We start from the raw sequence: 14,642 nt of genomic DNA, 5'->3' as shown, positions 1-14,642 counted from the left end.
GGATGGATGCAGTGAGGGGGATGGGATGCAGCCCCATTCCCAGAACTCTGAGATGGGGATACATACCTCCAACTCCTGGGTGCTGGCGATGGGGCAACAGACTGCAATGAGCTGCAGCTCGAGCCCAACCACAGGAGCACGAGAAGCGGGACAGTAACAGCAGTAGCGGCGCATGTCAGGACCACTCAACAGCCACCTGCTAGGCACACTAGCTCATCCCAGGAACTGTGCCTGCAGGTAAGGGGCAGGGCAGCACATGGACCCTCCTACATGTAGGAGCCAGAGTGGGGACATGCTGGCTGCTTCCCAGGAGCTGCACAGTGCAGCAGCTAGCAGGGAACCTGCCAGCCCTGCTGTGTGGTGCTGCCAACCTGACAGTCAACAGCCTGGTCAGCCGTGCTGACCGGAGCTACCAGGATCCCTTTTCCATCAGGTATTCTGTTCCAAAACCAGACACATGGTCACCCTAGTGAGGGCTCCAGCTGGGGGTGCGGGCTCTGGGGTGGGGCTGGGGCCAAGGGGTTCAGAGTGCAGGAGGGGGCTCAGGGCTGGGGTGCAGGAGGGGGTGTGGGCTCTGGGAGGGAGTTTCGGTGTGGGAGGGGATTCTAATTTGGGGCAGGGCATGCAGGTTCAGGATGGGGGATGGGCTCCAGGCAGTGTTTACCTGAGGCAGCTCCCAGAAGCAGTACTAGGGCCCTGTGGCCCCTAGGCACAGGGGTGGCCAGAGAGGCTCAACATGTGTTTGATATGCAGATGCTGCCTCTGCAGCTCCCATTGGCTATGGTTCCCTGCCAATGGGAGCTGCAGGGCCAGCACTAGGGGTGGGGCAATGCACAAAGCCTCCCTGGCCACTCCTGCACCTAGGGGCCGCAGGGACATAGCACTGCTTCCAGGAGCCATACAGAGCCAGGGCAGGCAGGGAGCCTGCCTTAACCCCACTGTGCTGCCAACCAGACTTTTAACAGCCCAGTCAGCATTGGTGACTGGAGCCACCAGGTTCCCTTTTCAACCAGGTGTTCCAGTCAAAAACCAGATCCCAGGCAACCCGAATTGAAGAGCTAAAGAGGCTGCATACTTGGCTGCCCAAAGCAAGCAAGCATGCATCATTCAGCCTCTGGACAGTTTCGCAGGTAGGTTTATCAGATATAGGCAAGCAGACAGCCCATTCATAGGCAACCTACAGGCCCCAGCATACAAGACTCCATCCTAGCTTGCTGTGCATTGCATGCAGAGACCGGTAGTTCCAAGGGGCAACACCTTTGTAGTGAGATGAGGGTTGAAGAACAGGCACAGCATTTGGGTTCTTGGCAAAGTGAGCAAAGCGGCCCTGCTACGGAAAGTCTGGACCTCCTCGCCTGCTGGGATGGGAAACCTAACAAGGCTCCTAAAGAACAGAGATCATCACAGATGGCTGGGGCCAAAATGTATCCATGGGGCAAGTCCACTAGAGTCAATTTTAGCCCCTAGATTCAGAAATGCAGAAGCCAACTCTCCCCCTTTTGTATTGGCATCTAAATGAATGATAGCCTGGGGGACCAAGTGCACTGAGTTGGCCCTTGCACAGGATAAAAGCAGAGGAGCTGGGATTAAGAAGATGTGACCCCTAGGATTGTCATAGTTTAGAAACGAGGAAAGCAGGTTTGGAACTGGGAGTTACTTAATGCTCTGCATGGAGATGCCTGGGGACCTGTGCCCCATGGGAGCTTATTCCTTCAGCACAAGAGTTCTTGCCCATTCCCAATCACTCCCTCCTCCAATATCCCTCCACAATGCTTTGCGACAGATCCCAGAGTGCTCCAGAGTGGGCACACAAGGACTCTACGCAATAGGTTATCGGGGTGCTTGCTGAGCAGGCGGGGTTGCCCTGGTGGCTGTCCGGTATCCAGAGCCTGGCTCCAGCGGAAACATGATGCACAGACTGGAGGAGGAAAGAAGTCTCTCACCCCTGCTGCCTCAACATCCAGGAACAATGCGCTTCACCCTCCTGCCAACTCCAGTAGGGTGGGGTGCAGCCTGTCCCTCGCAGTAACATGGGCTCTAGGGGACACTGAAGAGAATAAACCCACACACCTTTCCTAGATAGCAAAATATATTCCAGTAGATTATATAAACAGTGTTTCTGCATGACAGAACATTTTACAGAACATTTACAAGTTAATACATTGCAGACAGTAACAGAATCACATCTCCACAACAGGCATCTCTTGGCAGCTATTCCAGCCTTAGTAACACCAGAGGTTGTTCATACCACTTACAGGTAGAGTGCAGTTTAGTTTCCTCTACTCAGTGGTATTTGTACATTGAATTCTTTCTGCCGCCCACCCTTTCCGACTAAAGAGATTAGAATCTGTCTGCTCCAGGAAGGAGACTAGTAGGGTTGTCGACTACTCTTAACAGCAAAGACCCCAGTGCACTGGGTAGAGACTTGCAGGTATCCTGCTGACCAGATACATACCCCTGAGACATCAGAAAAGAATGCACGCTCTCTCAGAGGGCACATTTAAACCATTCCCTCCTTCCAGCTCATTTACATTCAGAGATTCAAGGCAAATGATTCACTTTCCATTAATAGATTGATACTGCCTCTTCCCATCACAGGCACCCTGCCTCAAATCATGGATTTCTTCACAGCAAGTAAAAACAATTAGGCTTATTTTGATAATACTTATTGAACAGTGTACAATTTTAAGAGATCAAAGGCAGGATTTCTTTCCATTCTAAAGCCATCTTCACACAGGAAACTAGATAGCTTGGTGGGTTTTTTAAAAGCAGCAAAAAAGGACACATTAGGTATGAAGATTCTGTATGAATCTACAGTCCTCTTACAAGGACAAATATACAATACCCTTGCGAACTATTACATATTTCATATATGCAAGAAACTGGGTACAAAAAAATCTCACCACATTAATACAGATTTCTGTGATGTTACTGAGCAGTGAGTTGAGTTGTATCGGTGGGCATTCCAAAATGGAAGCTTCCAATTTCATGGATGGTTAAGAGATAGTGGAAGTAAGCTTCACAATTTTACAAAGAACTCTTAATATGTGTATATAGTAAGAATTCAAATAGGCTGTTAGCCTTAAGTGGCCAAATCACTGGCTAGACCACCACACGGATAGCTCTGGGATTCTACAGCATACCAAAAAAAACAAAAAAAAAAACCCAGAAAAAACCACTTCAAAGGTAGTATCTTCAATTCCCATTTAGCCCAGCAATGTGCAATCATTTCGCTAGAAAGTCTAAGGCCTCAAGTATTTCCCCAAGGCAATCATGAAAACTGAATTTCAAGCTGATATCAAATCTCACAAAATAAGTAGTCAAAAATAGCAAAATTTGTCAGTAGTGTAGTTGTTAATGCTCTCTAAAGGCATGGTTTCAGGTGACTTGAACTACAAGGTAAGAACTGAATGTGTCAAGAAAAAAGGCCAGTTACAGCAATTAAACATGCCTGTATAATGACTGGCTTCTGCTTGCAATACTTTAATCCTTTGGCTCCAAGCATTGAGGTTATTGACATACTAATGCTCAAGATTCTACATTACAGGTAAACTGGCACCATAGAGTTATACCTAGAGTCCTACTAGTAGGCAGAGAAGACTCAAAATACAATTCTTCCTTCTTTTGAGAACACTGACACACAGTAGCAGGAATCAGACACAGGATTCAAGAAACCCAAGCCTCTAATCCATCATACCCCAGGGGAGTGCAAGGATTTCCATACATAAGCAGTACATTGCATTTTAAGAACTATGATTAAAGTCTACTGACTTCAATTCATCTTAGATGGAAGAGAAGTGCTACTATCTGACCACAAAGCTATTTTTAAAAAGGACACTATCAGGTTACAAATAATCTCAATTATTTTACTAGCTTTTTTTTTTTATATATATAAAGAAAAAGATCTAATTTACTCTGCATTATAACTGTTCAAGCTCTACTAGTGGAAGTAAAAAACCAAGAGTAAAGTTTCTAATGATTTTCATCTCCAGGCTCTTATATACTAGCACAAATGTCCTATGTTTGGAGGCACACATTTGTTAAACTTTTTCTACTGAAATTAAAAGAAAAAAAATCATGAAAACAAGAGTTTTGATATTTAGTACAAGCTTTCGTTCAATTAAAAAAATCCATCCTATACATTCAAAACCTGAATTTGTCACAGATTTGACCTGGTTGTGTTTTTAATAAGAGCAGGAGACCTACCTCTTGGACAGGAACTAAAAACTAAGAAAAAAATACTTAAAATCAAAATAGTTGGCTCTGATGAAGTTATGTTTCAACTCTGGTTAGAAAATAACTTTCATTGTCAGCACTGGTAGCCATGCCTGTGGCTTGGAGGTCAACAGGATCAACTCGCCACTCATAAAAATGCCATTAAAAACATTTGAGTAACTGTGAAATTACAGTACTTAATGAAACCCAAGTTGTTCTCTACCACTCGGTTCCTTCAAGCAATGGAAGCTAATTACTGTAGCATACAATTCAATTGTGTCCCTGCTATACATCACTTAAATGAATAAATGCTATTCAGATAAACAGGAGTTATATGGTTAGTTTCTGAACTCATTTGTAACCTAGACTGCAGAACTGACATCTCCATATAGAAAGGAAAGCGGACAGTAACTGGAAGGGGACCTCAATCAGATAAAATCATGTGCAACTGCTGTGGTAAAGGGAATATTCCTAGTTTGAATACCCTTTCATCAGAGTTTCTCCTTGTAGCAGTGCAATGGTCCCTTCTCCCTCCCAAAGTAGGGCATGACCTTTTCCTGACTCCATGTATTTTTGATGCAAGTATTCCAAGGGAGATATGGCTTTCCATTGCAAAAGTAGTGATTTAGCATTGAGAAGGGGCGAAAAGGCTTTGATTCATCCCCTTATTTTCAACTGCTTTTGTGTCAGGAAGCCATTATGGAGCATCTTGTCAACATGTGGCAAGACTAATGGGCATTGTATCCAGTGGAGCTATTTGAATGAGAATACATTAAGTCCCACTGAAATCAATGGGATTTTTTCAACCTGCTCCATAATACTCAATGCATACTAACATACACAGAATAGTAAGTGCACATGCACAACAACAAGTTTTCACTTTCATTTGGCAGTTCTGTACCCCCTAAGATAATTGATTAGTCTAGGGGGTACAGGGAGGTAAGTTGTCAGAAAAAGCAAACTCCTACTGCTCATAGTCACATGAGCTTCAGAGCACAACAGAAAAAGCCTAGGGGCATAAGAGCTGTAGTTGGAATCCTGACAGCCAAAGAGGTCAGGCTCTTGTGATTTAGGGACCAATCTTATGCTTTAGTGTAACAGAGGTTTTTGGTTTAAGAATGTATGCACTCAGGGCCCTACTTTTGAGTATAGCAAATATCTTCATATAGCCAGTAGCAACTGATCGATCATTCCAACCACAGAAAGAAAAAATCTTCAGCATTAAAAATTAACTTTCCCCAGCCCATTTTCAATTCCTATGTACTGTCTGTGGAAAGTAATTCCAGACAGAGGGCATAGACAGCCATCCACCAAAACTTGGGCTATGATGCAAAGACATGTTGCTCTGTCACATAATACTACCATAGCAACAAGGAGGGTTCCAAAGAGCATACAGATTCTGTAGACCTCTCCAGTTACTGAAGGAGGAAACAACTTTGAAGGAATGTCTAAAACACATTGACAGAGGCTACCGCTGAGCTCTACTTAGTCTGACCAGCCCATCTACTGTCTGGATGAAGAGTAGCAAAATACGAAGTGCCGCTGGAATGAGCAAAATTCAAAGGACATGACCTTCATCTCAGTGTTTCATGACTGACATGGGAATGACTGAGTAGAGCTGTGTGAAATGAGAGCTACCTGGAAGCCTGCTGCAGTCCACTTCAACTGGGCTGCCTCAGTAAAGTTACAAAAACAGTTTATCTCCAATAATCAGGAGGCAAAACTTCCCTTAAAAAAAATATTTGAAGTGAATGATGTCATTGGTCCCTGTCCTTGGAGGAACACAGGCTGATCTTCAGATATGGGAGGAAAGATGAAAGCTGGGTTTAATGGTTTTAAATCTGAATATGACAATTCCAGGAACGTGGTTTCACATAGTCCAGGAACGTGGGCTAGAAGACACAACAGAAGAGAGACAGCATGTTAGTCATGGACAGGTAGTGGTGGACATTATTGTAATATCTACTGAAGTCTATAACCTTTTCTGTTCACACACCCCTTACAGGAAAAGAAGACAGCAACACCACACATTCTCCATCTGATAGTCACGGAGGCTATGACTGATTCTGACAGCAGGGTGGAGCCAGATATTTTTTCAGGTAAACATAAGCATCTAGTCTATGACCATTACAAAAAAAAAAAAATCTATTCATCTGTCTTCAGTGAAGACAGATCTACAACAGCAGCTGATTATTTCATGCCATGTCTCCTTCATATTGGTGTACATAAAATTCATGTGGCAGGGGTAGGGCAGAGGGGTTTGGAGTGTGGGAGGGGGCTCAGGCCTGGGGCAGAGGGTTGGGTGCAGAGGATGAGGGCTCTGGCTAGGGGTGAAGGCTCTGGGGTGGGACTGGAGATGAGGGGTTCTGAGTGCGGGAGGGGGCTCAGACTACAGGGTGAAGGCTCTGGGGTGGGGCCAGGGCTGAGAGGTTCAGGAGGAGGGGCTCAGGGCTGGGGCAGAGGGTTGGGGTGCAGGCGATGCAGGCTCTGGGGTGGGGATGAGGGGTTTGGGGGTTCAGGCTGCCCTGGGGCTGTGGTGGGGAGAGGGAGAGGAAGAGAGAGAGAGGGAGAGAGAACACTCCCTCCAGCCCTCTCTTGCTGCAGCAGCAGCTCAGGGCAGGGGGAGAGGCACCTCTCCTGGCTGTGGCAACTCCCGCAGTCTTGGGCCGGGCTGAGGGAGAGGCTCCTCTGCCCCGGCCCCAGCAAGTCCAGGGCAGGTCCGTGTTGGGGCCAGTGGGGAGGGGCACCTCTCCCCTGGCAGGTCTGCACTGGGGCTGAGGGGGAGGGGTGCCTCTTCCATGGCAGGTCCATGCTAGGGGAGAGGCATCTCTCCCCTGCACAGGGCTTAATAGGCAGCTGCACAGCTTAGAGGGAACTTAGGACCAGACCTTGAATTCTGAGCCCACCTAGAATGGGCCTCAGGTAAAACCTTGCTGAATGCCTTTTCAAGGTGCTAAGCAAGACAGGTTGAGCTATCAAGACTACTCAGACAATGAAGGGTTTTTGTTTAGGACTGAAGTTGTCTATGTTTGACTTTAGAAAAATGTTTCTATTTTCCCTATTTTAGGATTGCCACTGCTGAAGGCAAGGGGAAATTCCCTACAGACCCAACCAATGCAAAAAACAACCGAACAAAAACCACAAGACACCCCCCCCCCCCAAAAAAAAAAAAAAAAAACAGAAACAAAAACCAAAATCCCACAACTGTTTCTCTTCATCCTGGAGGCTAAGCATGTTGCCTCCCCTGCACTGTAATACTAGTACATATTGCCTGAATGGATGAAAGTGCTCAGAGTTTAAAGGATGTAAGCCTACTACTTGAAAACTGACAGTCAGGGTGAAATAAAATGCACTGTTTAGACTTCTTTAAAGAAATGACCTGACAAAGTAAAACTGAAAATGTGTGTGCGCGCGGAGGAGGGGGTGCGAGGGAAGATGAACAACGGGCAGTAAAATACTAGATCCTTGAGATTTTGTCAGCCAGAGACCTTCGCTAATTTCTGTTGGTAGAGTCAGCCCTTCTCCAAAATGATCTCAGAGGTCAGTAATCATGTAAGAGGTCTCAAATTTTGTACTATTCTGGAGTTTCTTATTATGCTCATGTCATAAGTTTCAAAAAACAATAAGTGAAATAGAAACCAACTTCTTTACATCAGCCCCCATTTTCCAGAGTATGCCATGTCAGTCCATTCCTGCTCTCCTCTACCATATTACAATTTCTCGCCCTTTTCCCCCATAAGTCTGACACTCGCTAATCTTTTGTCCTTTACCCAAACCAAGCTTGTCCCTTCTCATTGTTTGTACACTTAGTTATTCCAGAATCAAAGGTTAATCACTCACATTTTTCAAGGGGCAATACTGATGTGCATACCACTCCTGACTGTAAAGGCAAATTATGACACCCTGGCCCAGGAAGAGAGAGGTCCACATGATCACATTCCAAATGGGCCCTTTCCGACGGTCATTAAGAATGAAGTTGAAAACCACTGGAAGAGGAAATAGAAAGCCATCAAGGTGCACTATTCAGGACATCTGCAAGCTCAGGTTTTAACACACATCAAGAGCCAATTCGTCTCTTGACTTCTCCTTTCACTTCCACTAAATTAATTTGATCATCAGACTGCTTTCCATGTCTCCACTGTATTGATAGCACATTATGGGAAAAGTCCATACAGCACAGGAAAGCATGCTCATTACCTTCTTTCACAAGTGATATGTATCACATTGGCAGGTTTGTTCCCTACAAGACTACCAGGCAATTGGCCAACAACCAGGTCCATCTGGCAGCCTCAGCTTAGAACGGGAGCGGTAGTGTGCTATAGCACAGGAGTGAAGAGTGCTGGCAGAGCAGGGGGTGGAAGGCAGCTGTGCCTGCCCCATAACAATCATCACCCACAAAGTAAACATGTTTGCACTCATGCTCCCACAAAAAGAGGCAGGGGAAAGGGAAGATGCCATGCTGGAAGGCTACACCTATACACATCAGTCACTGTAGCAAGATAAAAACTGAGCAACTACTCCCTCATGCTATTGCTTTAAAAATAAAAATATTGGCTACTAGGCAGAAACGTGGTAACTCATCCTTGAGGGGCTGGCTAAAGGGAAAAGTTATGTTATAAGTTCACTGCCCATTTTTATATACATTAACTTGGTATGTTATATATGCATGGAAATATGTATATGGCTAGTTGTATAGCAATAACAATTTCTCTTGCCCTTATATCCCTTGCCTCCTTAGACCCCAATCCCGAAAACACATAAGTAACTCTTTAATGGGACCCCTTGGACGCATGTGTTTGCAGGATTTGGGTCTCCAACTGGAACTCTTCTACAGGAAACATTTCTGCAAGTGTTTGAAGAGCAACTAGCCCAACAGAGCCTGATCACCATTTTAGTCTCTGGGCTTTACTACAGTTGTATATTTCATTTTTTACCGAACTCTTTCCTGGTGACTTACTTCCAAAGCACATGAAGAGGCAGAAGAGAACTGGATAGAAATAACCAAAGCAGACTCCCAGGACATACTCGTGTACGGCAGCTGAGACAGCAAAGACAGACAGCATAGCAGCAGCTTTGAACTTCTTACCAAAGAACTGGTGACGGGAAGAGGGGTGGGGAAGATATCGAATACACAGCTGTACTTGTACTTTATTCCATTTTATACTAGAAGTTAATTCACTTAGTCATTTTAAAGGACTAGTTAGGGTCTGCCCCTGCTATGCCTGAGGAGCTCTATATTTAAAATGCCATACACATTCCAGATTCCTTAGATTAAGGAAAGTGTCTATTCTTTGGGGGATTTCTACTCTGCTTTTCACTTCCTGAGAACACACCAAAGCTCATCTATTCAAACAACATATTACCATGCCTGAATGTAACAGTTCTGTGAATCAACATACTATTAGGTTCAGTTGTTACCTTTCATTAAAGCACTAGATTAGGCCCCAGTCCTGCACTTTATGCATGTGAGTAGACCAGTGAACTCAGTGGTACTCCAAACATGCGTAAGTGGCTGCCCATACCAGGACACCGAATTTGGTCATTCACATCCCTGAATGCACCATGAAGCAGTGTTCCACCATCAGGTTACTAGTTTGTTTACAATTAAATTTTTAACCTAAGTCTCCCCTCCCATCCTGCAGGAAAGGCTCTGTGATCCCCCACCCCCCCCCCCCAAAGGTCAGCAGATCACTTGTTTGTCAGTCACTGACTCTTTTTGTTAGTCATCAGATCAATCAAAAAGCAAGGCTTTTTTGCACCTCTACAGGACAAGACATTGGCAGCTGTAAAATTGCCATAGAAATAGGGAGGAGCTTTTACTGGACATTCATTTATTCAAAACAATTACAAAGTTCTAATATGGATTCCATTGCTACACCACATTAATTCACACTTCACCACATTTTCCTCCTTTGTCATCCTCTTCAGTGATTTCTGCATAATTGCAGAAATAACCTTACTGGATGAAAGCTATTCCAGAGCACTTCTCCACATCAGTGCCCTTCCAAAGCCAATGAGGACTCTAGCAATACAAACTACTTATTTTCTCACGAGGAATGGTGTTAGCTCCCCTCTTACACCCACCCCCTTACTTTTTCAAAAAAAGAGGTTAGTGTTTCAAAGACAGGTAAAGAATGAGGACTAAGTCGGCTTGCTGCTCACCCACAGGAAGTCCCTGTAAGCATAGTAATACAGCCAGTCATGTACCACCACATTCCATGTTCGGTAATAGTTTGCATACGATGTGGAGTTCCACCAATCCTGTAACACACAGTTAAAGAAGAGAAGAGGGCACACAGTTGGAGTTAGTGACAAGTCTTCCATTAACTCTTTTTTGAAAACTAAGTTTGCAAATGTCTGAGCAGACTATTTGTTCTAGCCACATAATCTATCATCCCACTTAATTTAACAAGTTGCACTGCAAGATTGCATAGGTTATGGCATTTGTAGCATCTTTATCTTTCAGGGGTAGGACAGTTACTCCAATAACTGAGTTCTATGGAACTGTAGTGGTCAAACAGAAGGAAAAATTTAAGTTATTGTCATGCCAATGAAAAGATTCGACAGCTCTGGTAGCTGAAGTCCTGTTCACTCACAGAATATGTAATACAAGCATTGGCAGGCCAAGCTTCCCCCACAATGCCCCACTGGGATGCCTCAATCCTGATCTAGAGGGACTCTGGAGAAGGAACTTTCCCTACAATGAACATCAGTAGCATTTCTGCTGCTAGTATGCCTCAAGCAGCAGAGCTTTCTGAAGTTCTTTTCCTCTCCTGCCCCCATTTCATTTGGAGAAAGCAATTCTAGGAACGTCATAAAACTAAAATAATTTCATTTGGGGTTGATTAACAAAGATAGCATCTGTAGAGAACAGCAGCAACATCTACAGACATTGCAGAAGAAAGACCTTGTTACCTCATAGAACATTCTGTCTGCAAAGCGCAGCATCTCAGCAAATGCATTAAGCCAGCAGTGAAGGAATGCAAAGAAGACCAAGAAGAGAATCAGAACACCTGGGGATACAGAACAAAAAAAAAAAGACCAGACTCATTTCACAACATCTTTTGGTTTACTCATCTGTGACCAGGGATACATAAACAGAGCCATCAAACTGTGTCTGCTGCAAACAGGTTTAACAGGAGGAACCAGATTTTGTATTAAAAATGATAGTTATAGATTGATTAAAGGGTAATCTCACCACACGGGACACACAGGCTGCTCTATGGTGCAGAGACAGTTGTCAAAGGAGCCAGAATTAAAATTTGACGTTCTGTTTGAATCTCTTGTGCCCTCAAGCTATAATATCCCACTGCTGAACTTTCATGGAGAAAAGTCTTATTTAACAACAGAACAGCTACTTATCCTCTTAGTTATCACAGGATAGGTGCACTGCAGGGCAGCCATATCTGCTATAGTCACCAATTCGCCACTCCCTATGAAAAACCACCCATCTCACATAAATCCTGTGGACAGGAGTTTACCACCTTCTCTGAACCCTCCTTTTACAAGTCTAGCCTGTAATGGAAATGGAGGAAGGTTATAATGTTGCACAGCCATCTGGGTCTCACCTGGCAGGATGGAATTGAAAATGCAGAGGACCAGCCCTCGCAGATTGAAGGGTTCCTGACTTATGTTCCGAAATGGAGGGATGCAGAGTCGCACAAAGATGTAGTAAGCATAAAAAAGCGAACCAATCACCTGTAACACAAGAGCAGTCACACTCCATAAGAAAAATTAATGCACAATTAACATCTGTAACATTGCAACTCTCTACAGAAGGGAGAGAAACAATGACACCACCCCAAACTTCCCACAACTCAAACTTTTTGGATTAGAGACAACATCCATGAAACTCCCATAATATTCTATTTTTTTGCTTTCAATTTATGTTGGAGCATTGTTCCCAGATAGCTGGTGTCGTAATGTCAGTGCATTGTCACTGTTCTGCCAGAGTAGCTTTATAAATTTCTCCAAGTCCACCTACTGACATGGCAGCTGTGAACAGTTCTAATATAGTGCTAGAAGATGATAAAGCTGAGTAGTTTTATGCTGATGCCCAAAATAAACTGAGAAATCTCACAATTTGGATCTACCCAAGACATTGAGACAGATCTGAGCCCACATTACATATTAAGTTATATTATAATCTCCACTTCTCTTCCATCTGAGAAGATTTACAACACGCCAGGCTGTTCAAAAACCTGGTTTTGGTTCAGGCAACTCCCTATTCAAAGTGTTCAGACAGGGAAGTTCTGTCAATACAATAATTTGACTGGTTGAACACCGACTCACTTTTTAATTGGCTTTTCAGCTCACCTAAGCGCCATTATAAATGTGCATACTTTACCATAACTACTGTACACATTTTTTCACCCCCTTTCCTTCCACATCAAGAACAGCCTAGTCAAGAGGGAGCTGGGCCCCTTTGTTAGTGCCATTTAGATGCAAAGAAGGATTCCTTGTGAATGGCAGAACTCCAGATCACATCACACTGAGGGTCCAATAAAACTTGACCTGGAACTTTCTTTGGATTATAGCAAGAAACAACAAATGACTGTGCTCATTGAAGCACGTGGGGCAAAGGAAGCAGTTTCTTGTCAATGCCCCCACAAACATACACACACACTGCCTTCCCAAGCTCATAAAATCTTGATCAGTGCTAGGTTTAGATAAAAAGTGAGGTGAGAATACAGAAGTGTAAGTGTCCTCTGCACTAATCTCAGTTGAACTACCTAACTAAAAGTTAGTTACTTTGACAAGGTATGGTCATTAAAGTGATAAAACAAGTAACAAAGTTTAATGTTCAGATAAGCACCCAAAAGTTTGGCTTGAACTATCAAAACCTCAAGTCTTCAAAAGAGCTGGAGATCTCAAGAGATATACTGGCACTTGTGTTTCCGTCTGGAGCACCTGAAGTGGTAAACAACCTTTTCTAACAAGGGTGTGGTTCAAAACTAAGACAAAGATTCAGATCAGTTCTTTCTTATGCCAGGTAGTTAGCCCTTCTCAAGTATCCACAGTATATTGGTAAAATGCATACTGGTGTGTCTATTGCACTCTGCATCAATATAAAGGCCACCAGCCGTGAAGCAAAGCTAAGGAAAAGTCAATCCCTAAATGGAATTGTGACTGAATTTCATCAGAGGGTGGATAAAATATTGAGTCAACTCATTGAAGGAGGCAACTAGTAGAAATATTTTTTCTTAAAAAGTAGTTAGATGAGTATATTAATATGACAACAGGGATCAGAGACAGTTTTCTTATCTTCTTCCATCATTAGAAGGGCTTCTGTATTTTTCCAGTGAAACTCATTGCTGAATAATTCACATAAGCTGACGCCTCAAGCAGAAAGTGCTTGGCAATTCCATCTGATAGAATCTGAGAATTCTCTGGGCATGTGTTAAGATGATCAAAAACTAAACTAGACTCACCTGTGCAAACTTGGTAGCTACATAACCCCATCTTATCATGGGATTCCTACAAAGAGAAAAAGCATAATGTTACATCTAACAAACTCTTCTTTTGGGGCAGCAAGGATCTCACCCAGTACAACTGCATTCTGTAACCATCCCATCCCTTGAGCAAAGAACCCTTTGTTTAAATTAGAGGTTTCGTCTGTGAAATATTGATGGTCTGTAGAAAGCTCATGGCTCCTCCTTACTGCCAGATGTAAACTGCAATAAGACAGCAAAATATATTACTTTCCCATGTAAGAAATTCCTGTAGTTGCCATGGACATATGCAATCACGTTAGGAGATAGTGGTCTGCACAACTGTGAATGGGAGGAGAGTTAGTCTACTAGACAGTGCCACTAAAATGGGACCCATACTATGAAAGTTTGAGAACTCCTGGGCTAAGTGTATTTAGGAGGTACCTGTAGTTCCTCCACAAATCCAAGAGATGGAGCTGCTTAACAACTCCATATTATGGCAGATACTCAAATTTAAGTAAATTCTAAGGCAATAGTCTTCAGAGTTCCATTTCTTTCTAAAGACATTCAGCATCTGGTTGTTTCATTCCTAGATCTAACTCCAGACAGTTTTTCAGAAAAGCTCCTACAATACCTAGAGAATGGCTAGCAGAGGGCAAGTCTGAGTCAGGTCATTGGAGTGCTATTTCCAGCCCTGCCAGTAGTTTGGCATATGACCTGCAGAAACTCACCTTCTCTTTCTGTGCCTCAGTAAAGTGGGGGTAGTTCCCACTTCAGAGGCATTGAACTGAGCTCAGACTTTTAGACAACTACATAAAGATATGAGTGTCGTTGACATTACCTGGGATAGTTGTCCCTGTAGATGAGGGTGGGAGCAAAGAGGAAGTACAGATACTGGGTAACTTGCGGAACTGGGATGGTGCCTGAAAGAGCAAAGAGTATTTGGTAGTGAAGCATTCAGCATCCTGAAGGCACTGTGCTTCCCTCACTAGCCTT

The 14,642-nt window shown here is 43.8% G+C and overlaps 1 protein-coding gene across 1 annotated transcript in view; it reads right to left on the bottom strand.

Moving 5' to 3' along the window:
• Positions 1-1,841: 1,841 nt before the first annotated feature.
• The window catches only part of SOAT1 (sterol O-acyltransferase 1), a 45,103-nt gene continuing 32,302 nt past the window's right edge, over positions 1,842-14,642 (bottom strand). The window contains exons 9-16 of the mRNA XM_077824825.1: positions 14,488-14,569; positions 13,647-13,692; positions 11,784-11,913; positions 11,131-11,228; positions 10,378-10,476; positions 9,173-9,308; positions 8,056-8,201; positions 1,842-6,107 (exon numbers count right to left, since the gene is read on the bottom strand). Coding sequence (XP_077680951.1) covers positions 6,051-6,107; positions 8,056-8,201; positions 9,173-9,308; positions 10,378-10,476; positions 11,131-11,228; positions 11,784-11,913; positions 13,647-13,692; positions 14,488-14,569 — 794 coding nt within the window. The 3' untranslated portion in view covers positions 1,842-6,050. The remainder of the gene's footprint in view (positions 6,108-8,055; positions 8,202-9,172; positions 9,309-10,377; positions 10,477-11,130; positions 11,229-11,783; positions 11,914-13,646; positions 13,693-14,487; positions 14,570-14,642) is intronic.

This window comes from Eretmochelys imbricata, chromosome 8, assembly GCF_965152235.1.
Source record: "Eretmochelys imbricata isolate rEreImb1 chromosome 8, rEreImb1.hap1, whole genome shotgun sequence".
Lineage (NCBI taxonomy): Eukaryota > Metazoa > Chordata > Testudines > Cheloniidae > Eretmochelys > Eretmochelys imbricata.
Note: the sequence above shows the minus strand (reverse complement) of the source record. Positions and strands in the feature narration are given on the sequence as shown.